We start from the raw sequence: 27,473 nt of genomic DNA, 5'->3' as shown, positions 1-27,473 counted from the left end.
CTAGGAGACACCTTCCGACCCTAACACTTATGGGGAAAACGTGGCAGAAAATCAAATTGTTGTTGGGAATAAAAGGCTTTACCCCGTTTACTCCGCTGTGGCATAATGCGGGCCTTACAGAGATCCATAAACTGAAAGGATTTGGAATATGGGAAAAATTGGGAATAACTAATGTGGCGCAAATATTAGAGGGGGAAATATTTAAATCGTTCCAACAGATAAAAGAAGAATACTGTATTCCACAAACTAGTTTCTTTTATCTCCAAATGAGGCATGCATGGTTTGTACAGCCGCGACATATGCAAAGTAAAATCCAACATCATCTACTGTTTAACACATTATTATGCCATAGAGGTGGGAAGGGAATGATATCCAGAATCTACGGGATACTTATGCAGCAATTTCAGTGGGACAGACCCTTAAATGTTAAGGAGAGGTGGGAACGCGACATTGGTACTATATCCTCAGAGAAGTGGGAAGATGTGGTGGGGAGCGTTCCGATTCTATCTACATGTGAGGCACATAGACTCTCACAGTTGTACTTATTGCATAGGGTATATAGAACCCCCAAATTTCTACAGCGCATTGGGGCAAGGAATGAGTGAGTGTCCAAAATGTGGAGAGGAAGGAGCTGATCTTATGCATATGATGTGGACGTGTAGAAGGGTCGCTGTATTCTGGAATGAGTGTGTGCAGTACATTAATGATGTGTTTGAGTGTAATTTACCCCTATATTCTAAAGTGTGTGTATTAGGCCTTGTAGAAATAATAGGATGTGAAGAGGATGAAATAATAGCTGTTAAGAGGACTCTATACCAGGTCAGAAAGCTTATAGCTGCACATTGGTTGGATCCCTCCCCTCTCAAGTTCCAGGAATTTTTGGATAGAATGCGTCTTTTATTGAGATTAGAAGAGGGAGTGTACAAAAAGCGGAAGGCTATACGTAAATTCGATAAAATCTGGGGTAAATGGAATATGTTTCATGGTTATCATATTATGTCTATTTTAAATATCACTTGAATTTAAAATGTTGTGGTCTCTCATGTTCTGTATAACTAATTACTGATTATCAGATACTAAGCTCTGTACCTATGGATCAAACTAGTAATGCTTTAACAGTCGGATAAGCTTTATGATGGTATACGGTTTGTAACAAAATTTGTTTTTTTGCCATATGGTTCTTGGGGCTGTTATGGGTGGGGGGAAGGGGGAACGGGTGGGTCTTGAGAGGCACTGCTAGTTTAGTGATGCTTCACTGTTGTTTATGTATAATGTTATAAAAAGTCTTTTAATAAAAAATATCTGATTTAAAAAAAAAAGAAAGGTTAGGAAATATCGCCATTTCAGGTAAAGAAAATGCATATAACCTTCACTAACCCACCAATGCTACGTCTCCAGGCGCTTTATGATCCCACATATAGTATATTACATGTGTGACGTGTGCAATAAGAGGTCTGACATTCTCATTGTGCAATTTCTACCTTTACTCATTAAATAACAGTCCTCCACTTTACCTCCTGTTGTTCAGCATTTTCAGCCTGCATCTCCTCTTTCTCTTTAGCTTTATTCTACAGATAAAAGCAAACGCTGTGTGACACAGAAAATCTAAACAACTGAAAAATATAAAATCAAGATTTTCTGACTCTAAAGACATTCTCTGAAAAATAAAGAAAATTAAATTCAGGGAAAAAAAACAAACAATGCTAAATTCACATGTACCTTCAATTATGTACAAGCATTTGTCTTTTCATATGCAGGTCTTCAGCTCTGTCCTGCCGAGTGTTTCATGTAATTTTGTGCCTACTTAAAGATAATCTGTCAGAATGATCCAACCGCCCCCTAATCTGTTTACATGGTCAGTAAGCAACACATCGCTGGAATCAGGGTCTCTGCCCCTACATTAAGCTGCTCTCAGATTAGTTGTCAAAAACCTGCTGACAGATTTCCTTTGAATGAACCACCGATGCTCTCTAAAAGGTGTGTCAAATGTCTGTGGTTGGAAATGTTCTTTAAAAGGGATGTCCGACAATAAAAAAAAAATATTAGGCATAGATTGATTAAAAATAATGAATGGAAGCATAATCATCTTCCAGAGGTGTCTGCCCCATTAGAAGTCACAGCACCACTGCAGCCAATTACAGGCCGCAGCTTGTCAGGTAGACTAAAAGAGCACGACATTGGATGTTTCTCCGATGGTATGCTCTCCTACTCATTAGTGACTGACTGCAGCACAGTGCTGGGACTTGTCAATGGAATAGACACCGCATCCAGAGTCTGCTCAGTCCTGCAGAGCGGCCTGCATTGGATCTGTGGGAGTGCTGGAAGGTGAGCAAGCAACTATATTATTATTTAAAGGGGTACTCCGAGGAGATAGAAAAGAAAAAAAAAAAATTGTACTGTTCCTGCCCTCATACACTATAAAGATGAGATGGTCAGTGCACTTCTATTATTTTGATAGCCCCTGCAATTCCATGTGACAGAATCTGCTCCTGACCCCTCACCCCTCCTGTCTGTGTCATTACAACATACACAAGTGTTCATCTCCCCCCTGTAAGGAACAGCCAGCCTGAGAAGAGGAGGAGGCGTGGCTGCTCCAGGCTGTTCAGATCTCCAGCCCCCTGTAAGGAACAGCCAGCCTGAGAAGAGGAGGGGGCGTGGCTGCTCCAGGCTGTTCAGATCTCCAGCCCCCTGTAAGGAACAGCCAGCCTGGGAAGAGGAGGGGGCGTGGCTGCTCCAGGCTGTTCAGATCTCCAGCCCCCTGTAAGGAACAGCCAGCCTGAGAAGAGGAGGGGGCGTGGCTGCTCCAGGCTGTTCAGATCTCCAGCCCCCTGATATCTGTCTCTAGTTAGTCCAAGAACAGGGTGAGCTCCCTTCTAGTAGCCAGGATGTCAACAAAAAGATGCAAATACATGCTGCGATCCTCTGCTGTGCAACCCATGACAGTGCATAACTGTCACACAAGGTGAGGGAAAGACTAAGTGCACTATGATGGGAAGAGGGGGAGGAAGCCCAAACACTAGGGAAAGGGGGAGTGGAGACTCCTAGGCATATCTGACAACATCCTGACTATAATGTCCCTAAATAGGTTCCGCACCTATTGCCGAGCAGGAAACCTAATCCCTGACTGCCCCTAGATATAGGCCCTAGATAGGGAGAGGACGGGATGAGCACTAGTCAGCCCCCACTGCAACTAAAGACAAACAGGTAAACAGACAAGGGAATACACTTAGCTTGCGAACACTCCAGAGAGATCACGCCAACTATCCTCCAAGAAGACACTCGCCGACTACTAGTACTTCAAGCCTGGACAGAGGAAAATAGAGCCATCACCAGCGACTCTCTGGAGAGACTGAAGGTTTTTAAACATCCAGCAAGGCTGTGTCAATTAGCAGCAGAAGGTAGAGGTTACTGCTCGGTCCTAGAGGGAAAAGGATATCACTACACTACAGAGATGAAAAGATCAAGAAGGTGCCTGCAGAGCCAAGCGCAATGACCTTCTACAGCTGGATCCAGAACGACTGTCTGTCACACCTGTGACAATAATGTATCCTGCCATGTGTCATACAGGGAGCAGAGGCAGAGCACTGCATTGGTTTATTCAGTACTGCCATGGTCAATCCCCCCTCTACCATATCAACTTGGTAGTGTCCTGACCCCTGCAACTTTATTACTCTTGGTTGTCAAGTGTCTTCTCAGCCTGAGGACAGCAGTGTCAAATGCAGCATCAGTCAGACATGGTGTAAACCCCCCAAGTCCCAGTGTTCTGTGCACCAAACATACATGGGCTTATAAAATATCCATCTATGCCTTATTTGTCCATCTATTTATCTATCACATATCTATCTATCTATCGAGACAGATAATATCTGAAATAGAGACACATCAGGGGGCTGGAGATCTGAACAGCCACGCCCCCTCCTCTTCTCAGGCTGGCTGTTCCTTACAGCGGGGAGATGAACACTTGTGTATGATGTAATGACGAGGGGTCTGGAGCAGATTCTGTCACATGGAATTGCAGGGGTCATTAAAATAATAGAAGTGCACTGACCATCTCATCTTTATAGTGTGTGAGTGCAGGAACAGTACAAAAGTTTTTATCTCCCCAGAGTACCCCTTTAATCAAGCATAAAATAAAATAAATAATTTTACTGCCGAACAATTAATTTAAGGTAATCCATGGCAATCCACAGCCCCCATACACACTACCTGGTCGATTTCTTTCTGAAGTTTGTCAGCCTCTTCCTCCGTGAGCTCGGTGATTCGTGGCTCTCCAGGTTCCATTGCTTTCTGTTTGGCTGCTTGCTCATGTTCCTGTTTTGCAGCAGTATGCTCCCGCTGCTCAGCAGCCTTCTGTTCTCTAGCTGCACAGGCTAGCTTGTTGTGGTGGTTGAATGCATTATTCATGAGCTGGAATTACAGCAAACCATGTATATGAATAACCTGCGAGAGGCTAAGGTTCATCAAGCCACCAAATTAACCCTTCTCACCTTTTCAGCTGCTCCACTATCCCCGCCTACAAAGAAATCTGTTTTTCTTCTTAGAAAACCGAAGAAAGTATTTATCAACTGTATAAAGGAAGAAGGTATAGGTTTAGTCCACAATTACAGATAATGAAAGGGAATGTTATAAAAAAAATACCTATTGTTTAAATCAGGTTTTATTTTAGGTACTGAGGTTTCTGTTTTTTACATATTTGGTCATGTAGTTTTATAGTTTCATTTTCTATGTAATTATCTATTTAAAATAATGTAATTATCTATTTAAAATAATCCTGAACGTTTGCAGTTTTTACTAACCTTTATAATGAGCTGACATTCCCTGTTCTGTATAGATATGCTGCTAACAGCTAAAGTGAACCTTTAACTGGGTAGGCTGCGGAGCCCATCATGGTGTGGGGGGGGGGGGGTGTCGGGGGGCTGTTGAGTCCATCATACAGCGTGTGTGTGGGGGCTGTTGGGTCCATCACACAAGGCACATCACGCTTCATGGGGGATGGGGGGACATGGATCGCTCATGTCTGTATACAGTACATTCTATGTTCTAGAAGTTCCATCTAGTGATTACATAGTTACAATGCTGATGTTTGTTTCGTCTTCACCAGTTTCTTATTCGGCTATTTTTTTATAGGTTTAATAACAAAAAAAAAAAAATCACAATAATAAAATACAATGCAGCGAGATGCCCAATGTGAATACACTTAAAAGCAGCTTAAAAAAAACCTGGCATAAATAATGGTCATCAAAGCTTGCCCCAAAAAGTGTTAATGAAAGAGTTAAATGACTTTGGGCCACTGATCTCACATCACCTTTACATAAATAGTCACTACAGCCTGGTCCAAATGGGTTCTGGGCATCAGAACTGGCATCAAAATGGGCAAATGACCAATTTTCACAGATTTGAAGAAGTATGGTAACTGGTGTTTGTAGGGGGGGGGGGGGGGTTAATGCGTTTGGGCCAGGCTGGAGTGAGCTGAGTTTTATGCAGGGCATCACTATCTGTTTGATGGTAGGGTGAGTTCAGTGGTCCAAAGTTATTTAACCCCTTAAAAACACTAATTACTTATCCAAATCTGTGAAGCTTGGCTAATTGCTCACATTAATGACAGCTCTGATAACCCAGAACCCATTTGGGTAAAGTTGGATTGAGCTGAATTTGATACAGGGAATCACTATAGGTGTGACAGTGGTGTGAGATCAGTGGCCCAAGGTCATTTAAACCTTTATAAATCAGTTATTTATTCTAATCTGTGAAAATTGGTAATTTGCCATTTTGATGCACAGAACCCATTTGATAAAAGCTGCAGTGACCTGAATTTGATGTGGGGCATCACTATATATGTAACGGTGGTGTGAGATCAGTGGTGCAAAGTCATTTAATTCCTTAAAAACACCAGTTATTCATTCCAATCTGTGAAACTTGGCTACTTGCCCACTTTGATACCCGTTTTGATGCCTAGAACCCAATTGGGCCAGGCTGCAGTGACCTGAGTTTGATGCGGGGCATTACTATGGGTTTCACAGTGGTGTGAGATCAGTGACCCAAAGTAATTTATCCTTTTAAATAAAGTCTTTCGGTGCCCACTTTGATGCCCATTATTTGTGCCAGTTTTATATTTTTTGTAGCTGCTTTTATGTGTATTCACATCAGGGAACCTCGCTGGATTGTATTCTGTTATTAAACCTGAAAAAAAAACAGGGGAAAAAAAAAGCTTCTGAACAAGAAATCAACTTCAGCATAGTTGCTTAATTGTAGTCAGTAGGTGAAGCGCAAAAGTGACAGGGGTAAGCTGTGAGTGGGTGATACAGGGGCGCGGGTAAAGCACATCGTATATGAGATGTAACAAGTGCCTTGGATTGTACCATTCAGGAGCAGCCACATGGCCCCCTTCCCACAGCACCGCCCCGGCGTGGGGAAGCGGGCCCCCCTCCCACGGCACCGCCCCGGGGAAGCGGGCCCCCCTCCCACGGCACCGCCCCGGCATGGGGAAGCGGGCCCCCCTCCCACGGCACCGCCCCGGCGTGGGGAAGCGGGCCCCCCTCCCACGGCACCGCCCCGGCGTGGGGAAGCGGGCCCCCCTCCCACGGCACCGCCCCGGCGTGGGGAAGCGGGCCCCCCTCCCACGGCACCGCCCCGGCGTGGGGAAGCGGGCCCCCCTCCCACGGCACCGCCCCGGCGTGGGGAAGCGGCCCCTCTACCACGGCACCACCCTAGTGTGGGGAGCGGCCCCTCTACCACGGCACCACCCTAGTGTGGGGAGCGGCCCCTCTACCACGGCACCACCCTAGTGTGGGGAGCGGCCCCTCTACCACGGCACCACCCTAGTGTGGGGAGCGGCCCCTCTACCACGGCACCACCCTAGTGTGGGGAGCGGCCCCTCTACCACGGCACCACCCTAGTGTGGGGAGCGGCCCCTCTACCACGGCACCACCCTAGTGTGGGGAGCGGCCGTACCTCAGGTGCACCGGGCGGTGGATACCCAGACACATGGCTGCACGGGGGTCTCGGGCCTGAGCCCAGATCCCGCACACTGACCACACGGACATGTACCGGCTGCAGGGTTGGAGCCGCTCACCTCCTGCACGCCCCCCTCATGCTGTTGAGCCATAGCCAGCAACATCCCATCAAAGCGCTCATCATCCGCAGCCGCCATCCTGCTCTGCCCCGCACACGCCGCAATGTTTCCACGGAACCGGAAAGCGTCCTCCCAGCCCTGCAGAGACCATCCAATCAGCGAACACGATACGTTACACGGCCCTTATTGCCATGGCGACCCAACCGCCACCGAGGGCGCTCTGTATCATGGGGTATTGAGATTTGTAGATAGCGCTCTATGGTTCTGGGCTAGACCGGATTGATTACCATGGTAGAGCTGTAGAGACTGCCCTGTGCCGTCAGAAGGCTTGTAGACAAGTCTACACGTATCACGTGTTCATGTCCGATGACGTTGTACTCTGTGAGACTGAGACTAACGGTTATGAGATGGCGGATTACCACGTGATCGGATACCAAGCCCTTCCATTAAGATGGTTGATCATGATTGTGTTCTCCAGCCAATAGGGCGACAATTTCCTACCGTCGCCAAGATGGCGAATAGTCACATGACTGCACCTGGAAAGATGGCGGAAGCCGGTGCCCTAGTGGTGTTTTTAGTCAGTGGCGTACCCCGCAGGTTTCGCTCTGCTGATCTGCGGCATTATTTCAGTCAGTTCACTGAAAGCGACGGTTTCGTGTGTTTCCACTACCGCCACCGCCCGGAGCGGAGGGGATCTGCGGCTGAGAGCAGCGCCACCTTCTGCTGCCCGGTCACCACCAGGCCGCACAGGGCTGACAGCTTCATGAAGATGTATCATGGGAAGCCATGGCTGGACCCGGGGGGGAACCAGGTGCCTGGGAGGTGTCTGATCCACAGAGTGCGGGACACTCCTGGCGAGGGTAAGTGAAGGCAGGTGCTGGTGCGTGGGTATGGGGAGGGTGGAGGGCGCTGGTGCGTGGGTATGGGGAGGGTGGAGGGCGCTGGTGCGTGGGTATGGGGAGGGTGGAGGGCGCTGGTGCGTGGGTATGGGGAGGGTGGAGGGCGCTGGTGCGTGGGTATGGGGAGGGTGGAGGGCACTGATGCGTGGGTATGGGGAGGGTGGAGGGCACTGATGCGTGGGTATGGGGAGGGTGGAGGGCACTGATGCGTGGGTATGGGGAGGGTGGAGGGCGGGCGCTTGTGCGTGGGTATGGGGAGGGTGGAGGGCGCTGGTGCGTGGGTATGGGGAGGGTGGAGGGCGCTGGTGCGTGGGTATGGGGAGGGTGGAGGGCGCTGGTGCGTGGGTATGGGGAGGGTGGAGGGCGCTGGTGCGTGGGTATGGAGAGGGTGGAGGGCGCTGGTGCGTGGGTATGGGGAGGGTGGAGGGCACTGGTGCGTGGGTATGGGGAGGGTGGAGGGCAGGCGCTTGTGCGTGGGTATGGGGAGGGTGGAGGGCAGGCGCTTGTGCGTGGGTATGGGGAGGGTGGAGGGCACTGATGCGTGGGTATGGGGAAGGTGGAGGGCGCTGGTGCGTGGGTATGGGGAGGGTGGAGGGCGCTGGTGCGTGGGTATGGGGAGGGTGGAGGGCGCTGGTGCGTGGGTATGGGGAGGGTGGAGGGCGCTGGTGCGTGGGTATGGGGAGGGTGGAGGGCGCTGGTGCGTGGGTATGGGGAGGGTGGAGGGCGCTGGTGCGTGGGTATGGGGAGGGTGGAGGGCAGGCGCTTGTGCGTGGGTATGGGGAGGGTGGAGGGCACTGATGCGTGGGTATGGGGAGGGTGGAGGGCGGGCGCTTGTGCGTGGGGAGGGTGGAGGGCGGGCGCTTGTGCGTGGGTATGGGGAGGGTGGAGGGCGCTGGTGCGTGGGTATGGAGAGGGTGGAGGGCGCTGGTGCGTGGGTATGGGGAGGGTGGAGGGCACTGGTGCGTGGGTATGGGGAGGGTGGAGGGCGCTGGTGCGTGGGGAGGGTGGAGGGCACTGGTGCGTGGGTATGGGGAGGGTGGAGGGCAGGCGCTTGTGCGTGGGTATGGGGAGGGTGGAGGGCAGGCGCTTGTGCGTGGGTATGGGGAGGGTGGAGGGCAGGCGCTTGTGCGTGGGTATGGGGAGGGTGGAGGGCACTGATGCGTGGGTATGGGGAGGGTGGAGGGCACTGATGCGTGGGTATGGGGAGGGTGGAGGGCGCTGATGCGTGGGTATGGGGAGGGTGGAGGGCGCTGGTGCGTGGGTATGGGGAGGGTGGAGGGCGGGCGCTTGTGCGTGGGGAGGGTGGAGGGCGGGCGCTTGTGCGTGGGTATGGGGAGGGTGGAGGGCGCTGGTGCGTGGGTATGGGGAGGGCGCTGGTGCGTGGGTATGGGGAGGGCGCTGGTGCGTGGGTATGGGGAGGGTGGAGGGCGCTGGTGCGTGGGGAGGGTGGAGGGCACTGGTGCGTGGGTATGGGGAGGGTGGAGGGCAGGCGCTTGTGCGTGGGTATGGGGAGGGTGGAGGGCACTGATGCGTGGGTATGGGGAGGGTGGAGGGCACTGATGCGTGGGTATGGGGAAGGTGGAGGGCGCTGGTGCGTGGGTATGGGGAAGGTGGAGGGCGCTGGTGCGTGGGTATGGGGAAGGTGGAGGGCGCTGGTGCATGGGGAGGGTGGAGGGCGCTGGTGCGTGGGTATGGGGAGGGTGGAGGGCAGGCGCTTGTGCGTGGGTATGGGGAGGGTGGAGGGCACTGATGCGTGGGTATGGGGAGGGTGGAGGGCACTGATGCATGGGTATGGGGAGGGTGGAGGGCGGGCGCTTGTGCGTGGGGAGGGTGGAGGGCGGGCGCTTGTGCGTGGGTATGGAGAAGGTGGAGGGCGCTGGTGCGTGGGTATGGGGAGGGTGGAGGGCGCTGGTGCGTGGGTATGGGGAGGGTGGAGGGCGCTTGTGCGTGGGTATGGGGAGGGTGGAGGGCAGGCGCTTGTGCGTGGGTATGGGGAGGGTGGAGGGCAGGCGCTTGTGCGTGGGTATGGGGGGGGTGGAGGGCACTGATGCGTGGGGAGGGTGGAGGGCACTGATGCGTGGGTATGGGGAAGGTGGAGGGCGCTGGTGCGTGGGTATGGGGAAGGTGGAGGGCGCTGGTGCGTGGGTATGGGGAAGGTGGAGGGCGCTGGTGCGTGGGTATGGGGAAGGTGGAGGGCGCTGGTGCGTGGGTATGGGGAAGGTGGAGGGCGCTGGTGCGTGGGTATGGGGAAGGTGGAGGGCGCTGGTGCGTGGGTACGGGGAAGGTGGAGGGCGCTGGTGCGTGGGTATGGGGAGGGTGGAGGGCACTGATGCGTGGGTATGGGGAGGGTGGAGGGCACTGATGCGTGGGTATGGGGAGGGTGGAGGGCGGGCGCTTGTGCGTGGGGAGGGTGGAGGGCGGGCGCTTGTGCGTGGGTATGGGGAGGGTGGAGGGCGCTTGTGCGTGGGTATGGGGAGGGTGGAGGGCGCTGGTGTGTGGGTATGGGGAGGGTGGAGGGCGCTGGTGCGTGGGTATGGGGAGGCTGGAGTGCGTGGGTATGGGGAGGCTGGAGGGCGTGGGTATGGGGAGGGTGGAGGGCGCTGGTGCATGGGTATGGGGAGGGTGGAGGGCGCTGGTGCATGGGGAGGGGGGAGGGCACTGGTGCGTTGGTATGGGGAGGGTGGAGGGCAGGCAATGGTGCGTGGGCATGGGGAGGGTGGAGGGCACTGGTGCGTGGGTATGGGGAGGGTGGAGGGCAGGCGCTGGTGCGTGGGTATGGGGAGGGTGGAGGGCAGTCGCTGGTGCGTGGGTATGGGGAGGGTGGAGGGCAGGCGCTTGTGCGTGGGTATGGGGAGGGTGGAGGGCACTGGTGCGTGGGTATGGGGAGGGTGGAGGGCAGGCGCTGGTGCGTGGGTATGGGGAGGGTGGAGGGCAGTCGCTGGTGCGTGGGTATGGGGAGGGTGGAGGGCAGGCGCTGGTGCGTGGGGAGGGTGGAGGGCACTGGTGCGTGGGGAGGGTGGAGGGCACTGGTGCGTGGGGAGGGTGGAGGGCACTGGTGCATGGGGAGGGTGGAGGGCAGTCGCTGGTGCATGGGTATGGGGAGGGTGGAGGGCTGGTGCGTGGGCATGGGGAGAGTGGAGGGCAGGCAATGGTGCGTGGGCATGGGGAGGGTGGAGGTCGGGCAATGGTGCGTGGCATGGAGAGGGTGGAGGGCGGGTAATGGTGCGTGGGCATGGGGAGGGTGGAGGGCGGGCGCTTGTGCATGGGGAGGGTGGAGGGCGGGCGCTTGTGTGTGGGCATGGGGAGGGTGGAGGGCGGGCGCTTGTGTGTGGGTATGGGGAGGGTGGAGGGTGGGTGCTGGTGCGTGGGTATGGGAAGGGTGGAGGGCCAAAGACCCTGTTAAAGCTTTAACAGTGCAAAATTTGGAATGAAACCCAATTGCAAAAATTATTTTCAACCCAAAATACATGCATTTAAAGTGCACCTGTCAGTAGGATTGTGCTTAGTAAACCACATAAATTGTCAGGTGGGCCCCGTTACACTGAGTAAAATGATACCTTTGTTGATGAAATCCGTCCAGTGGTTCTTTTATAATCTTTAGTTTCAGTTCTGCCATAATGATATGCATGTGCTCTCATTATGTATTCATATCTCTGCATTGTGACAGGTCACTGTGCTTTCAGTGACTTGCCTACTTTTTTACATACTGCCTGTGTAATTTCTCTGCCCATGTGAAATTTACATTCTCCAATATGGCCGCATGCGCAGTAGCATCTTTTGGTTGCCGAGAGATGCTACTGCGTACGCGGGGGCGCCATTTTGCTTTTGGAAAAAGAAACTTGCCTACAGCAATATGGCCCCCGCCGCCCTCGTTTTCACAGTAGCATTTCTCGATTGCTGAGATGCTACTGCACATGCGCAGCCCAATATTACTGCACCCACATTCTTTTTCCAAAAGCAAAATGGCGCCCGCACGTACGCAGTAGCATCTCCAGGCAACCAAAAGATGCTACTGTGCACCGAGGGCGTCGGGTGGCCATATTGGGGGATGGAAATTACTCAGGCAGTATGTAAGACATCCGTGGGGGGCTGCCTAGTACTCTAACTACCCAGGCTGCTTAGGTTGCCCTTTTCAGTGATGTCTTTTCAGAATTTTTTACCTTTAGTTCAGTGAATTGTTCTTGATTTTAGTGTAGGGACTCGAATGGTAATGACGACCATTGACGTGGTTGTGAGCTTGTGTATTTTGGCCAAAATAACTACCAATACCTCATGTATTATATATATTTTTTTCACGTTTTTTCTGCAGGGTGCAGGCCAAGCCCCTCAGTGGTGGCCGGGTAATGTGGGGTGTGTGACCTGTGGGTGCACATATGGTATAGGCAGCCCGACTGATGTAATAGTAGGGGTGTTGGTAATAGACTATTATACAGATAGGGGCGCATCTCACGTAATGGTGTGAATGACGCCCTATGCACACCTTTGTGCAGTTAGAAAGAATACTAGGCAGCCCCCCATGGATGTTTTGCAGGTTAGTAAGTGGTTGGTTGTTTTATTAGTACTTTACACCTGTGCTTTCCCCCCTTTATCATGGAGGACCTGCTGCACCCTGTTCATGTGTGTCTGGACACGGCTGCTATTTCTTTTCTTTTTTTGTGATGTCAGAATACAAAAATGAAGTGGGGGAGGCTGGGGTGGGTATGTCAGGAACAGAGAGGCCTCTTTAATAGATTTCTGGTTCTGGAAATTGGGGGAAATCCGTGCAGCTGGTCGCCATAACCTTATTTTTCGGTCTCAAGTGATTTCCTTTCCAAGCTCAGAATTGTTACCTCTAAAGGCCCCTGCTAGGTTAAGGTTGGCCAAACATGTCATTTTCAACAGGACTAGGTGACCATCTGTTGTGTGAAGAAAAGGGCCAGGCATGATAAATTGTGTCCCTATGGGAAATGTCTGGTGTTAGACATGTCTAACAGCTTTTTTAATCCACACTCCCCATTGAAAATGCACATTTGACCGACAGCTAGCTAAGGTGTATGGGCCAGTACGATGGTCTAATATTACGGAGTTGTATTGGCTACCTAGTAACAATGACAGCTGATATATAGATCAATGTTTAGCCACCATTGACTTACAAAAGATTCATATTAAGAAATTATATTGCCAATTTCAAAGCTTCACTTCTCTCTATTGCTAGTGCTTCATGGAGGCAGGTCCTTATGAGCCATTGATTTTACGCTTCATACAGTTGGATAAAGTTTTATGGGGAAAACATGGATTTAAATGTGTTTTGTACTATAGTATTTTCCAATAATTGTATGTTTTTTTTCCTCAGACCCCCTGATCTTCCCCTACAAAACCCGACGTGAGTTGCTGGGTGCCCGATGTTCAGTGGATGGAGAGAAGCGTGTAACATCAGCAGAGTTGCTCAGCATGTCGGAGCTTAATCCTCCAGCGCTCATGCCCCAAGGAAATGTTGGCACCCCCAGGGTTGTATTCATGCAGCTAATACGAACATGCCGCTTGCCACCCAAGCTCATAACTCGACTGGGTCTGCAGTTTCGTCGTTCAGGTCGACGTTATGGCAGCGTCCCTTATGTTTATGCTTGCACAGAGATTTCAGAAAAGGAAGAGGGTGTGTACACTGCTAATGGACATGAGATCAGCGAAGAAGGCAGTATTGGGTCCAATGTGCCCGAAGCAGACATTCCTAAACAAGAGAATGACAATGAGGAGCAATCCCACTCTGAAGATGTAAGTCCTGGAATTGCTGGCTCAGGTCCCAATTGTGGCATGTCCAAAATAGTCTTTACTTGTTTAAATGAGAAATACAGCCATGCTGGAGACAAGGCCTTGCTCGGATTTCAAAGAGCTGTCCACCCTTTTTTATTTTAGAAAAGGACCCAGCATGGTCTAAAAAAGGCATATATTTATTTACCGGCCCTCCCCCTCCTCAGCTCTTCCATACTACTGCCCGGGTCCTCTACCAGTCCTTATCCCATTTTCCAATGGGACCAACTTTGGAATAGCTACACAACGGTGACCAACGTGTCACTACTGTGGCCGGTGATTTGGCTGCAGTGGTCATGCTAATACAAATGGTCCTCACAAAATTAGAATGTCATCAAAAAGTTAATTTATTTCAGTTCTTCAATACAAAAAGTGAAACTCATATATTATATAGAGTCATTACAAACAGAGTGATCTATTTCAAGTGTTTATTTCTGTTAATGTTGATGATTATGGCTTACAGCCAATGAAAACACATAAGTCATTATCTTAGTAAAATAGAATAACTAACAAAAAACACCTGCAAAAGGCTTCCTAAGCATTTAAAAAGGCCCCTTGGTGTGTTTCAGTAGGCTCCACAATCATGGGGAAGACAGCTGACTTGACAGATGTCCAGAAGGCAATCATTGACACACTCCACAAGGAGGGTAAACCACAAAAGGTCATTGCTAAAGAAGCTGGCTGTTCACAGAGTGCTGTATCCAAGCATATTAATGGAAAGTTGAGTGGAAGGAAAAAGTGTGGTAGAAAAAGGTGCACAAGCAACCGGGTTAACCGCAGCCTTGAAAGGATTGTTAAGAAAAGGTCATTCAAAAATTTGGGGGAGATTCACAAGGAGTGGACTGCTGCTGGAGTCATTGTTTCAAGAGCCACCACACAAAGACATATCCAGGACATGGGCTACAAGTGTCGCGTTCCTTGTGCCTAGCCACTCATGATCAATAGACAACACCAGAAGCGTCTTACCTGGGCCAAGGATAAAAAGACCTGGACTGTTGCTCAGTGGTCCAAGGTGTTGTTTTCAGATGAAAGTAAATTTTGCATTTCATTTGGAAATCAAGGTCCCAGAGTCTGGAGGAAGACTGGAGAGGCACACAATCCAAGCTGCTTGAGGTCTAGTGTGAAGTTTCCACAATCAGTGATGGTTTGGGAAGCCATGTCATCTGCTGGTGTAGGTCCACTGTGTTTTATCAAGACCAAAGTCAGCGCAGCCGTCTACCAGGAAAGTTTAGAGAACTTCATGCTTCCCTCCGCCGACAAGCTTTTTGGAGATGGAAATTTCATTCTCCAGCAGGACTTGGCACCTGTCCACACTGCTAAAAGTACCAATACCTGGGTTACACACAACAGTATTACTGTGCTCGATTGGCCAGCAAACTCGTCTGACCTTAACCCCATACAGAATCTATGGGGTATTTCGAGAGGAAGATGAGGCACCAGACCCAACAATGCAGATGAGCTGAAGGCTGCTATCAAAGCAACCTGGGCTTCCATAACACCTCAGCAGTGCCACAGGCTGATCGCCTCCATGCCACACCGCATTGATGCAGTAATTGATGCAAAAGGAGCCCCGACCAAGTATTGAGTGCATTTACTGAACATACATTTCAGTAGGCCAACATTTCAGATTTTAAAATAATTTTTCAAGCTGGTGTTATAAAGTATTCTAATTTACTGAGATAATGACTTCTGTGTTTTCATTGGCTGTAAGCCATAATCATCAACATTAATAGAAATAAACACTTGAAATAGATCACTCTGTTTGTAATGACTATATAATACATGAGTTTCACTTTTTGTATTGAAGAACTGAAATTAACTTTTTGATATTCTAATTTATTGAGAAGCACCTGTATATGATTTTAGACCCATTTTGCATTCAGGGGAATCATAGTTTAGTAATATACAATATGCAGATTAAAAGGGTTGTTTAAAATGGTTCTCTGGAACATAATTGAGGATTTTCTATTACAAGGCACAGCTGTCTGTACAGGTAAGCCACTGTGCCTGCGTAAAATCTTTGATATTTAGGTGGATGGGACATGTAGTATTGAGCACTGCCCTCTGATTGTGGGTGTTCCAGATGCATAACTTTACTTGTTTAAAACTTAAAGGCACAGTCTAAGAATCATCAGTTGTCCTGGGAGATGCCCTCTAAAGTTCATATATGAAGACAGTATTTCATTTTGGTCACAAAGGAAAAATGTAGTCCATGGACATGCTGGTTCTATCAGGAGGGACAGGTGCTTTCCTCAGTTAGTCACTAGTTATGATGATGGAAGACCTGATTAGCAGGACTTCAGTCCATCGGCCACATCAATAATTGGTGACTGCTGAACGGGAGGCCTGTGAATCTCCTAGCATTCCCGGCTCTTCTTTTGATTAGCTGATCTGGCTCATCACACTGCAATTGATGACATTGCGTCAGCCCAGCTAATCAAAGGAAGAGCTGGGAATGCCAGAGGCGCTAAGGGCATTCACAGGTCACCAATTACTGGCCTGGCCAATGGACTAGCGTCCTGCAAATTGATTCTCCTATCTCTAGTTACAGAAATTCTTTGCCTCATATGGTTTTGGAAATCAGTCGAGGTCAGTGGTCACAGACCACCAATGTAATCTTGTATTTACCTCTTAAAAGGAAAAAGTTGCCACCACCACTTTTATAATCCTAGAGTGTAATATCTGTCCAAACACTCTGTACAAACAGAATATACACGGAAAATAAATGATGTAAACCTTGAGAGTATATTCAAAAATTACTTTATTACATCACTGAAAAAAACACCCACCATGATGACAGTAAAAGTAATGTGTTTGGAAAAGCTGCTCCACAGTAAAATTCTCCCCATGTGAGGTGTATCTAGCATATGGGACGTTTATGTTCATTACATTTAAGTAATCTATAAGGGTTTTGTCTTTTATAGGACAACGACACCTGTGAAGAATGGGAGCGACATGAAGCTTTACATGAAGATGTCACTTCACAAGAAAGGTCTAAGGAACGTTTGTATGAAGAAGAGATTGAACTGAAATGGGAGAAGGGTGGATCAGGATTGGTGTTTTACACAGATGCCCAGCTATGGCAGGAGCAGGAAGGCGGTAAGTTGAGTGCCTTGGCAAACATAAAGGCCGACGGATTCTTTGTGCTGACCAGCTTTTTGTAAGGTTTTTTTTTTTAGAATAATATAATTATAATCTGTCATATGAGTTATTTTCTTTCTATACTTTTCCTAGTAACGTCTTAAATTCTCTCATATGCTAGTAAAATGATTCCAGAATAGATGCACCGTTTCCTTGACAAAGTGACAGATTGCCAAATAAAGGTCCGCATTAACTGTTACCTTTTACAAATTTTCTTTTAGCTCACAAGGGCAGATTTACCAGAAAAATGCCCCCCATTTTGACATTATCTTCTTGTACATCTTCCCAGATTTTGATGAACAGACGGCTGATGATTGGGATGTGGACATGAGTGAGTATTATGATCCCGGGACTGGAGATAAGGATGCTAAAGATTTTTTGAAGATGCGACTAGAGACAAGAAGACGAGAAGGACTGGATGCAGATGGAGAGAAACTTGACTTGGGTGGCTTTGAACGGTACACAAAGGTGAGAACTTCTTACTGATTGTGATAATTAATGCTGTAATGACGCATGCAGTTTTTGAAAGACTTCTCTGTTGTAGTGATCAGTTGGTGTTGGGAAATGAAGTTTTAGAGGCGAAGTTCATGTTCTATATAAACATTGTACCAGAATCACTGCATGTTAGCCTCTCTCTGCCCTGACCTAGTCTCAAAGCGGTCCGAAACAACTGCCAGTTCTTTCAGAGGATAAAAGATGTACTGCTTATATGGTGATTTCATCTGCATGAAAACTACCCACAATCCGCCTCCCATTTAAATGGAAAATTTGTGTTGCTCTTCCTATGACGGCAGATCTTTCTTTTGGAGAATGAGTATTATCTCAGTTAGGACCTGCTGCAGTTCAAACTGCAAATTGTTGGCGTAAACCTCAGATTTCTGCTGCAGATTCCGCTGCAAGTATACCGGAGAAATACGCTGTGTGAACATTCCCTTACAGTACTGTTCTCCACACATAATGTTGACTGATCCTCATTCAAAGACCACAAGCAGAGCTCTTTACCACCCTTAGATTAGCATGCCTGACGAGGGCTGGGTTTCAGATATAGGTGTAAAGATCTGAGGTTGTGGGTTGAAACAATCACCTAGGCAGGTTAACAATGCAACTATTTTTTATTCCTTACGTTCATGGTCTTACAACAACACCGGGTAGATGGCTAAAATACAATGCCCCCAGTCCAAAAGATCCCAACCCGGCGCCGGTAGTTCAATTGCCCCTGTGCCAGGCAATACCCACTGTGTCCCAACTTTTGGTTAGCCCACAGCTTTTGTATTTCCCGCCAGTGTAGTCTTTAGTCACTATCCAAGCCGCCCCCTGGAATTGAATTAAGCCTGTCCCTAGGGAAAACCCACCCCAAAGCTAACTGAGCATTGGTGGAGGTATTTTCCTGAGGTCGAGCCAATCACCTGGGACTGCATGTGAGACCCCCTGTGGTGACTGCTCCAATGGGTCTATTATCCTCATCCACATAATGGGACTAGTGACTGGGAGAACATTGGCTTAATTAAGGCCCTGAGATACTAACGAGATTGATGGAATGATTGCTTTACTCTCGCCAATCTCCGGTCTGGCCTTATACATAAGATCCAGCAGTCTTTCCTCTGCTTACTGTCACTGAAAGGAAACATCGATTCCTGAAGCTGAATAGTTTCCAGGAGAGATTTGTGCACCTTAAACTGACGAGCAAGCAAATCTCTAATAAAACACAATAATAAAATCTGTTACCGGTGCTCCTTGCTGGAAAAACTCCTCATCCCTTAGAGCTGTGGATTCCGCTTTACATCCATTGGTCCAAAAGTCTAGTCCGTGGCCAGCTCCTCACAAAAGGTTTGCCTTTTAAGAAAATGAAACACGGCAACTCAGTGTAGTCTGATCCTGCTCTAATACTTCTTTCATCTGACACCCACTTATCTATTGGATGTGTGTAGGGACAAGAAAGGTCACCCCACAGTTTGGTTGTTGTCTGTTACTATGGAGACACATTAATCTACAGAGAAGTTGTAGAAACATATTTATAATCAACACCTATTGGAAGGTTGCTTCAGTTTTCCTTTTAGATAGATTGGAGCAATACAAAAAACTGTCTGCACATGTTGACTTGGCCTTTCAAAGGGTTTACATCTACCTCCTCACTCCAGTGCTCTGACTGGTTAGTACAAATTCAAGGTTGGTGAACAGAACATATGAATGTTACTTAATCTTTCCGTATGTAATTTCAGGGGGTTGGGCGAAAGTTAATGGAGCGTCAAGGCTGGACTGATGGATTAGGACTTGGTTCAAGTGGAGCAGGAATGCCAGAAGCATTGGAGAATGAAGGACAACATCCAAAATGCAAATATGGCTTGGGGTAAGAGCCTAGTTTAGTATAATAATAATGTGTCCCTTACACTGCTTATCATGGATTCCCACTTCTGTTACTCTGTAACTTTGTACAGAATAATGTATTGTATTTACAACAGTTTACTGATTTTAAGTGTGGAATTACTGTTTTTCTAGGTATCATGGAGAAAAATTGTCGACTTTTTGTCCAAAACAGAAGAAAGCAAGACATTACATATCTACAGTGTATGATGAACCACGAGAGGAAGACATGGGAGACACTTTATTGCGACGTCAGCCTTCTACGACTCTGAAACACCACAACTATAAGACAAGCTCTCTTTCGAAGTTAATGGGCAATGAATAGACTTTTCGATAAAGACTGAAACCGGAATAACTTGTTTAAGATGACCTCCTTAAACTTGAGTATTGTGGTGTTTGAACAGTGAAGAGGATTTGTCATAATATGATGCCTTGTATAACGGCCGCATATTGTGGTAATAGGTTTGCTGCACTGTTAGCCTAAACCCTGCAAAGAAATACAGTGCCATTTGGTTAACACAACTCGAACCATAAGCAGTGAACACAATGAGTCTGCTGTATTCATAAAGAGATTGATCCTTCCCTTACCCTAGCCTGACAGATAATGTGTATCTGCCGGTAATCACAGTGGCCATCAATCACTGGCGATGGGGGATGCGCTGGGCGCGCATTCAGACTGACACACAATGCCATAAGTTTGTTACAGTCCGTCTTGGCTATAAACAAAACACATTATTGGACCATTTGGTCTAATATTATAGCAGATCTGTCCGTATATGTTGTCTTTGGGTCAGCAAATCGTGATGACAGAACCATTTCAAATGCTGCCTGGATTTTTACAATGACACTACTGTTTTTGAGAGATATATTTTTTTATAAATGTGCATTCTGGTAATTTATACAGTTTAATGTTTATACTTGCTGCTTTTAGATTGGGTAGAAAATATTTAGTAACAGATTTTTTTAGTTTTGTAACTTTCCAAAATTTGTTCATGATGAATGCATGATGCATATGATGAATACATATATTTTAATCTACATACTCCTGCTCTAATTTAGCTGGATGAAGCCCTATTACCAGCAATTAAAGTAGTTATCTGGGATGATCTGTTTCTTAAAACACACAAATATAAATTGGGGAATTTAAGCCCTTCCTGACATGACGATTTTCCATTTTAGCCCTTTTGTTCTTTAATCCCCTTTTTTCGAGAACAATAACTTTTTTTTTTATTTTTCTCTCGACGTAGCCATATGAGGACTTGTTTTTTGCAGGACAAATTGTACTTTTGAATAATGCCACCCCTTTTATCATGTGATATTGTGATATATACTAGAAAATTGGGAAAAAAATTCCAAGTGCAGCAAAATTGAGAAGTGCAATTCCCAATGGTTTGTTTTGGGTTTTCTTTTTACAATGTTCATTATACAGTAAAAATGAACTGCCAATATGATTCTCCAGGTCAGTGTGATTACAGCAATAACAAATGTACATTGACCATCATGTATCAAAGACTGACTGCAGCTTTTCAGAGAAAGACATGGTGTAAAAGTCACCGGGGACCGAGACGCATGAGAAACTAACCGGACAGGCAGGTTCCTGGCAGATTCTGCCCACCCGCTGCCATTGATATGTTTCACCCTGCGAGCGTGTATAGGGAGAAACCAGTCACTCAAGGTGGGAGCAGGCAGGGGAGAACCTGCCTTTGACCCGCCTATCTGACTAGTCTCCTATGCGGCTCACTTCCCAGCAGCTATTAAATTATACTTTTCTCTGAGTCACCACAGCATTTCAGGGTTAAACACATGGCTGAAATCATACAGCCACAGTCTGATACATGCTGCCTGTGGATCAGGCAGCACATATCATAAGAGTGTTTTTTGTTTTTTTTTGTTTGTTTTTTTAATAAAAGAGACTGCAGCCAGATAGTTTCTGTTAATCTGAATGAACACATACACTTTGCTGAAACCTTTCTGAAGCTTGATTTAGACTTCAAAATCAAAAACCTGAGCTGGACTATAAGCTGGTATACATGCATAGTGTAAGAGCATGTTCACATTGTCGCCCTTTCACAAGACAAAACCCAAGAAAAAACAAAATGAGCATATACCCTACGAGTAAATAGTAATGGGGTACATGCAAGTAACATTGGGTGCTTAGTTAACGCTATTTAGATTAAAAAAAAAAAGCATAAAAGCCATCCTACCACGTCATCGTGTACCAAACCTACTGCATGGTACAAGTTGGAGTGTATGTGTGTGTGTGTATGTATATATTATATATTTTTTTTTTTTAACAGAGGAAAGGACTTACACTGAAGAAATAATTATTTGATCCCTTGCTGTTTTTGTAAGTTTGCCCACTGACAAAGACATGAACAGTCTATAATTTTAAGGGTAGGTTAATTTTAACATTGAAAGATAGAATATCCAAAAAAATCAAGAAAATCACACTGCATAAATTAGATACATTTATTTGCATTTTGCAGTGAGAAGTATTTGATTCCTCTGGCAAACAACACTTAATACTTGGTGACAAAACCCCTGTTGGCAAGCACAGCAGTCAGACGTTGGCAGGAAGAATTTTGGTGCACTCCTCTTTGCAGATCACCTCTAAATCATTAAGATTTTGAGGCTGTCGCTTGGCAACTTGGAGCTTCAACTTCAGTTTTCTATGGGATTAAGGTCTGGAGACTGGCTAGGCCACTCCATGACCTTACTGTGCTTCTTTTTGGGCCATTCCTTTGTTGCCTTGGCTTTATGTTTTGGGTCATTGTATTGCTCAAAGACCCAGTCACGACCCATCTTCAATGCTCTTACTGAGGGAAGGAGGTTGTTGGCCAAAATCTCACGATACATGACCCCATCCATCTTCCCTTCAGTACGGTACAATCGTCATGTCCCCTTTTCAGAAAAGCACCCCCAACATATGTTTCCCCCACCATGCTTCACGGGTGCGACAATGTTCTTAGGGTTGTACTTGTCGTCGCCACATAATGTGAGACGTTGTGCCTGTTCCAAATTAAATTGTAAGATTCAAATACGTGCACGGAAGAACTAAGACTGATACATTTGAGCATCAGGTTAGATCTGCTTTTTTACATACAATATAACTGGCTCAGTTTATCTCTAAATATATGCTGGCATTAGCATACATACATCTAATTGGCTAAATGTAATTCTATCTACATTCAGCTTTCTGACTTTCGTTTCTTCCTTATATTTTCTCTGAGTCTCCAGACAAAGACATTCCAAAAGACTCCTTATCTCACACACGTACCAGCTCAATCTCCATTCTGGTAAGCCGAAGATGCACGTACAAAAATCAAAATGGAGTCAGGATAGATAAAGTATAACTCCTGCTCTCACAATTCCCTTCTCTTGTGGCAGTGGGTAGCTGATCCAGCCGAAGTGCCTGTCTACAGACTCCCCCAGATATGTTCTCCCCTAATAGAAGAAACCGGTCTTCCTACACTGCTTCACCGGATCGGTTTGTCTGTCACACCATCGGATGGACACACATACACACACTCAAGCCACAACAAGCAAGGAAACTATATGGGTGCCACATTTATGTGCTGGTCAGAGTTTGCATCCAACAGTTTGTCATTGTAGATATCATTTATCCAATCCACATTTTTATTTGCTGTAACAATGTGGAATAACGATTCAAGTCCCACTTCTAATTGATCTCTGACTTTGAACTCGTCGGGTACTCCTCTTGGAATCTCAATAGAGTGAATGTACATGTGAGGGTCGAAAGAAGTAGGAATGCTGGTGTCACGCTTGTGTCTCCGATTTTCTGTTGCATATTTGTGGAACGTGTCTGTATTTGGAGTCATAATCTGGAGAGGTATCAGGAATTTAACAATAGCTCAAGAACTCTCCCATCCCACTGGCAGTACTGGATAAAAGTCACCATTTTCACAAGTCAGCCCTGGCCACCGTCTGATTTTAGAGGGCCTTGTACCAAGTTAGTGGTGGTGTTAGGACTTCAGTAGGAGGAAGCTAAATGGTTTAGGTCAATGTTAAATTCTGGAATCTAGTGTAATTCCCGGGCCCATTGACCTTTACGTTTTTAGGGTTTATAAGGGGATACAACTGCTGAAGCAGATTACACTCAGAAGTATTTTCTCCTTCTGTAGCAGAATTAGGCAGGAGAAAACAATGAGATTTGTCTAGTTGCTTATAAGGCAGGGCACCAGGAATAAGTCTTTACGTTGCAGGGTCTCAGTCTTATCTAGAATAGGTCGGTCACTGATATCTTTAAGGTAAAAGTGTCCTAATCAGTCAGTGCCCCCCAGGATATTTATGCCCATCACATATGTAGTCCTGCATCCGTAACAGACGGGTTCTCCATCGTCAAGTATAGGGGAAGACCGTTGTCAGACTTACAAGTAAGACAGGACCCTACTGTACAATGTTTGGACACGTATTGTGGTTGTAGCAGAGTCATTCTAGTAAGGAGGCTTCTACCCGTGCTGTCTGTCTTTTCTTGGGCTATGGAAGGTTTGTAGGCCCAATCTTCCCCAGTGTTCCACCCTACCATACTCCAGGACTTGCAATCAGACCCATAGCCAGTATTGGCGGTGGTGACATATATATACTTTTGGATGAGTCTATAGGTGTCCCCAAGCTGCCACTCCTCCCTAGGGCAGGAGACCATGGTTCATAAGTCAAATTTATAACAGACAGGGTCTGAGGTATCAAACCAGGAAGTGGTAACTAGCTCCCCATTCTTTCACTCTTGGGACATAGTCCTCGTTGAGCCCCCATTTATCAAGGATAAAGCACAAAGGTGTGCGTCTTCATCACTCGGTGCCTTTCTTGGGCTCAACTGTCCCCCTGCAGTGTAAGGCATGGATCCAGTTGGGCTTTCTCTCAAGCTTTCAGCAGCAGAAGGGAAGGAAGGGAGACACAGAATCATTACTAGTGTGTAGGCGGAGCCCCACAGGATAGTTCACCTCAGATTTATAAAAAGTGACGACCGGCTCCTCCTACTCCCATGATTCTCCAGTCTAAAATTTGAGGTCGCAGAGGATAGTAGCTGCCTTTGCAGCTCCTCAGAAGATTTTTTTATTTTTTGTCCCGGAGACCTGGACCCCCCGTGGTCTAGAGGTCTCAGGGGGTCTCAGCGCTGCTGAGACCCCCACCCCTCCCCTGGCGGATCTGCGTACCCCCTAAGGCGGTCCCCGCAGAACCCTGCCGGCCCCGGGGGATACAGGGCGCTTCCTGGCGGAGACGCAAACCGTGCCTGTGGGGTCCCTGCGCGCTCCGCCGTGGGGGAAGCTAAGGGCCACGGCGCCACACATCCCTGGGGGTCCCTGTGGCGCTCAGCTGGGTAAGTGCTCAGTATGTATGAGTCCTTCAGCGGCTGCTGCGGCAGCCGCTGTTACTTTAATCAATGCGGTGACTGCTGGTTTTTTATCCGCAGGTGGAATCCCTGCAGTGATATGTCAGACGAGCGGGAGCGGAGGACGGAGAAGCTGCTCGCTTTTTTGAACGGCGGCGGGGGGCGTGGCCTCGCGTCCCCTCGGCTGCCTGTCTTTCGCGGGCAGGAAGAGCTCTAAGCGCGCGCCGGAGCGATTCCCGCCCCTTCCTCTTCCGGCTTCTTCATGCGCGGTGGCCATACCACGCGGCGTCCTCCTGCTCCTACCTCGTCTCTCGTCTCTCATCATTCCGGACGGTCCACTTCAAAAAAAGACCGGGAAGAGCAGTCACCGCGGCCAGCTGGGTGAGTCGCTTCTGTCTTTAAGGCAGAAGGTTCCGCTCTCACCTCCGCAGCGCGGGGCACCTCTCTGCAACCCTGTTAAGATAGTCAGACTGTGCTGTACCTGCCGCTGTTACCTCTCAGCTGAGGTATTTCTGGGGCTCGCACACCTCTTTTGAAAAAAGCAGAGGTTGTCCGCAGTCTGCAGCATTAACCCCTCGAAGGCAGTTAACCCTTAAATCCTGCTCTGTCGGGCTGCTGGGGTAGCTTTCTTTCCTAGAGGAGCTGTAACCATTCAGCGTTTGGTTTCCCCTGGGAAGAACAGGTTGTGGTACGGGATCACTCTGTCCTAGTTACTGACCACACCTTTAAGGGGTTATTCGGCCTTGCAAAATTCTGTGTGAGGGCATGTCGGATCAGGGTCCAGAAGGCGCGGACCGCCTCCCAGGTCCGCTTCAGGATCTGTCTCGCGTATCTGACACGCAGGAGTCCTCGACGGCGTCAAGTTTAACGCTGGTCGGGGGGCTCAGTGATGTTAAAGTGGAGGCGCTCACTCGCTCCATTGATAGCCTGTCTGGCCTTCTAGGTCATTGAGTATCAGCTAAATCCCAACAGACTTCTCGTGGCAAGAAGCGCCACAGGCCGGTACTGTCCCCTCCGCACAGCGAGACCGAGGCCTCAGAAACTCCGACAAGCTCTGCTGGGGAGATCTCCGATTCTGACGAAGAGGATCGGCAGGGTCGCTCTAATTCGCTTGTGGGCCGCGTGGATGCCTTTATTGTGGCTATGAGAGAGACGTTACAGTTGCCTGATGAGGTATCGAGACGCCCTGGTAAGTCGGCCCGGCTGTTTCAGGAGTCGCGTCGGACTCGGTCGACTCTGCCATCGCTCGATGAGCTTAGCGAGGCGGTGGAGAAAGAACGCCTGTGTCCGGATAAGCGTTTTCAGGGGACACGGATTTTTGATGCTCTGTACCCCTGTTCCACGGAGACGGTCGCTAATTGGGTTCCCTCTCCTGAGGTGGACGTTCCTTTATCTCAGCTGAGCAAATCTTCTCTGCTTCCTGTTAAAGGGAAGGCGAGTCTGCAGGATCCGCTAGACAGAAAGACAGAGTTAGCGGCGAAATCCATCTACGAGGCCGCTGGTCATGGATTCCGAGCGTCCTTAGGAGCCATGTGTGCTGGTGAGGCGTCTCTACGGTGGTTGGATCAGCTATGGACGGCGTGGCAAGATGGGACCCCGTTATCTGAGGTAGAAAGGCTCATCCAGTTGTTGGAAGAGGCAGCCCGATATGGCAGAGACGCAGTTCTGGATACTACTTCGGTTCTGTCCAGAGCGCAATCCTCGGCCGTCACAGTCAGAAGAGCGCTGTGGCTTAAGCAGTGGACTGGAGACGCTGTATCCAAGCAAGGTTTGCTGAGTCTGGCGTACAAGGGCGGTCAGCTTTTTGGTTCTGACCTCACGGAGCTGATTGCTAAGGCCAAAGCAAAGGATACGGCTTTGCCGCAGCGGAGAGCAGCGGCGTCTACGTCTGGCAAGTCTAGTGGCGGTGGTGGTCGTCGGTCCTTTCGGCCCAGGGGACGGTTCGGTCAGCCCTCTTGGGGGTCGGGTCGTCCCTCGTCTTCCGGAAAGAAGACCTCTCAAAAATCCCGTACTCCCTGGAAACAGAATTTCCGTCAAGACAAACGGGAAGCTGACAAAAAGCCCGTTAAGGCGGACTGACGCCAGGTGCTCACCCGAGGGTTCCCGGGTGGGGGGTCGTCTGCTCCAATTCGAGTCGACTTGGGCATCCCACGTATCGGACGCCTGGGTGACGCGGGTTATGTCGGCAGGCTATTTCATAGAGTTTCACTCTCGACCCCCAGACAGGTTTTGCCAGTCTCACATCCCGTCCGAGCCCAAGCTGGCAGCTGCTCTGCTGCGGGAGGTCGATTCTCTTCTGCAGAACGGCGTAGTGGTTACGGTTCCACCGGAGGACCGGGGAAGGGGGTTTTACTCCAACCTCTTTGTGGTTCCCAAAAAGGAGGACAAGTTTCGCCCCATTCTGGATCTCAAAGAGTTGAATCTTCATGTCCGGACCCGGAAGTTCCGCATGGAATCTCTTTGCTCTGTTGTGGCGGCCCTGTCACAGTACGATTTTTTGGTGTCAATCGACATCCGCGATGCCTATTTGCATGTCCCCATTGGAAGGGCCCACCAGCGCTTCCTGCGTTTTGCCATAGGTCAGGCCCATTATCAGTTTGTGGCCCTGCCGTTCGGGTTGGCCTCGGCGCCCAGGGTTTTTACAAAAATTCTGGCGCCACTTATGGCGATTCTCCGAAGACAAGGGGTTACAATTCTTCCCTACCTGGACGACCTGTTGATAGTGTCATCCACAGCGGAGGAGGCGGTGACAGCTCGCGATCTATCCCTTCAGCACCTGGAAGACTTCGGGTGGCTGGTCAATTGAAAGAAGTCATCTCTGGAGCCGTCACAGTCAATCCTGTTACTGGGAATGCATTTCGAC

General features: G+C 48.6%; 2 protein-coding genes across 3 annotated transcripts in view; one reads left to right on the top strand and one right to left on the bottom strand.

Annotated features, from left to right (window-relative positions):
- Positions 1 to 7,329, bottom strand: part of NUDC (nuclear distribution C, dynein complex regulator) — a 54,721-nt gene extending 47,392 nt beyond the window's left edge. Inside the window, exons 1-4 of one of the 2 annotated variants that reach the window (XM_073666171.1) lie at positions 7,073 to 7,320; positions 4,488 to 4,565; positions 4,207 to 4,407; positions 1,515 to 1,568 (exon numbers count right to left, since the gene is read on the bottom strand). In XM_073666171.1, the coding sequence (XP_073522272.1) occupies positions 1,515 to 1,568; positions 4,207 to 4,407; positions 4,488 to 4,565; positions 7,073 to 7,150 (411 nt within the window). In that variant the 5' untranslated portion in view covers positions 7,151 to 7,320. Of the gene's footprint in view, positions 1 to 1,514; positions 1,569 to 4,206; positions 4,408 to 4,487; positions 4,566 to 7,072 lie in introns of both variants that reach the window. The other variant, XM_073666172.1, reaches the window with a different exon arrangement.
- Positions 7,330 to 7,449: 120 nt separating this feature from the next.
- On the top strand, positions 7,450 to 20,298 carry GPATCH3 (G-patch domain containing 3). The gene is made up of 6 exons (XM_073666169.1): positions 7,450 to 7,932; positions 13,304 to 13,722; positions 16,683 to 16,857; positions 17,189 to 17,367; positions 19,119 to 19,246; positions 19,396 to 20,298. Exons 1-6 carry the CDS (start codon positions 7,524 to 7,526, stop codon positions 19,583 to 19,585), a joined length of 1,500 nt encoding a protein of 499 aa, XP_073522270.1. The 5' UTR covers positions 7,450 to 7,523; the 3' UTR covers positions 19,586 to 20,298.
- Positions 20,299 to 27,473: the final 7,175 nt, after the last annotated feature.

Source organism: Phyllobates terribilis, unplaced genomic scaffold (genome assembly GCF_046119375.1).
Source record: "Phyllobates terribilis strain yellow unplaced genomic scaffold, ASM4611937v1 Scaffold_2__4_contigs__length_985480577, whole genome shotgun sequence".
Classification (NCBI taxonomy): Eukaryota; Metazoa; Chordata; class Amphibia; order Anura; family Dendrobatidae; genus Phyllobates; species Phyllobates terribilis.
This window is presented reverse-complemented; position numbering and strand designations above follow the sequence as displayed.

Excerpts from the sequence above, each read along its gene's own strand:
- GPATCH3 (XM_073666169.1), top strand. The coding sequence starts at position 7,524 with ATGGTTGATCATGATTGTGTTCTCCAGCCAATAGGGCGACAATTTCCT. Across the intron at positions 16,858-17,188 it reads ATGGCAGGAGCAGGAAGGCG|ATTTTGATGAACAGACGGCT; the intron begins GTAAGTTGAGTG and ends ACATCTTCCCAG. Across the intron at positions 19,247-19,395 it reads AAATGCAAATATGGCTTGGG|GTATCATGGAGAAAAATTGT; the intron begins GTAAGAGCCTAG and ends CTGTTTTTCTAG.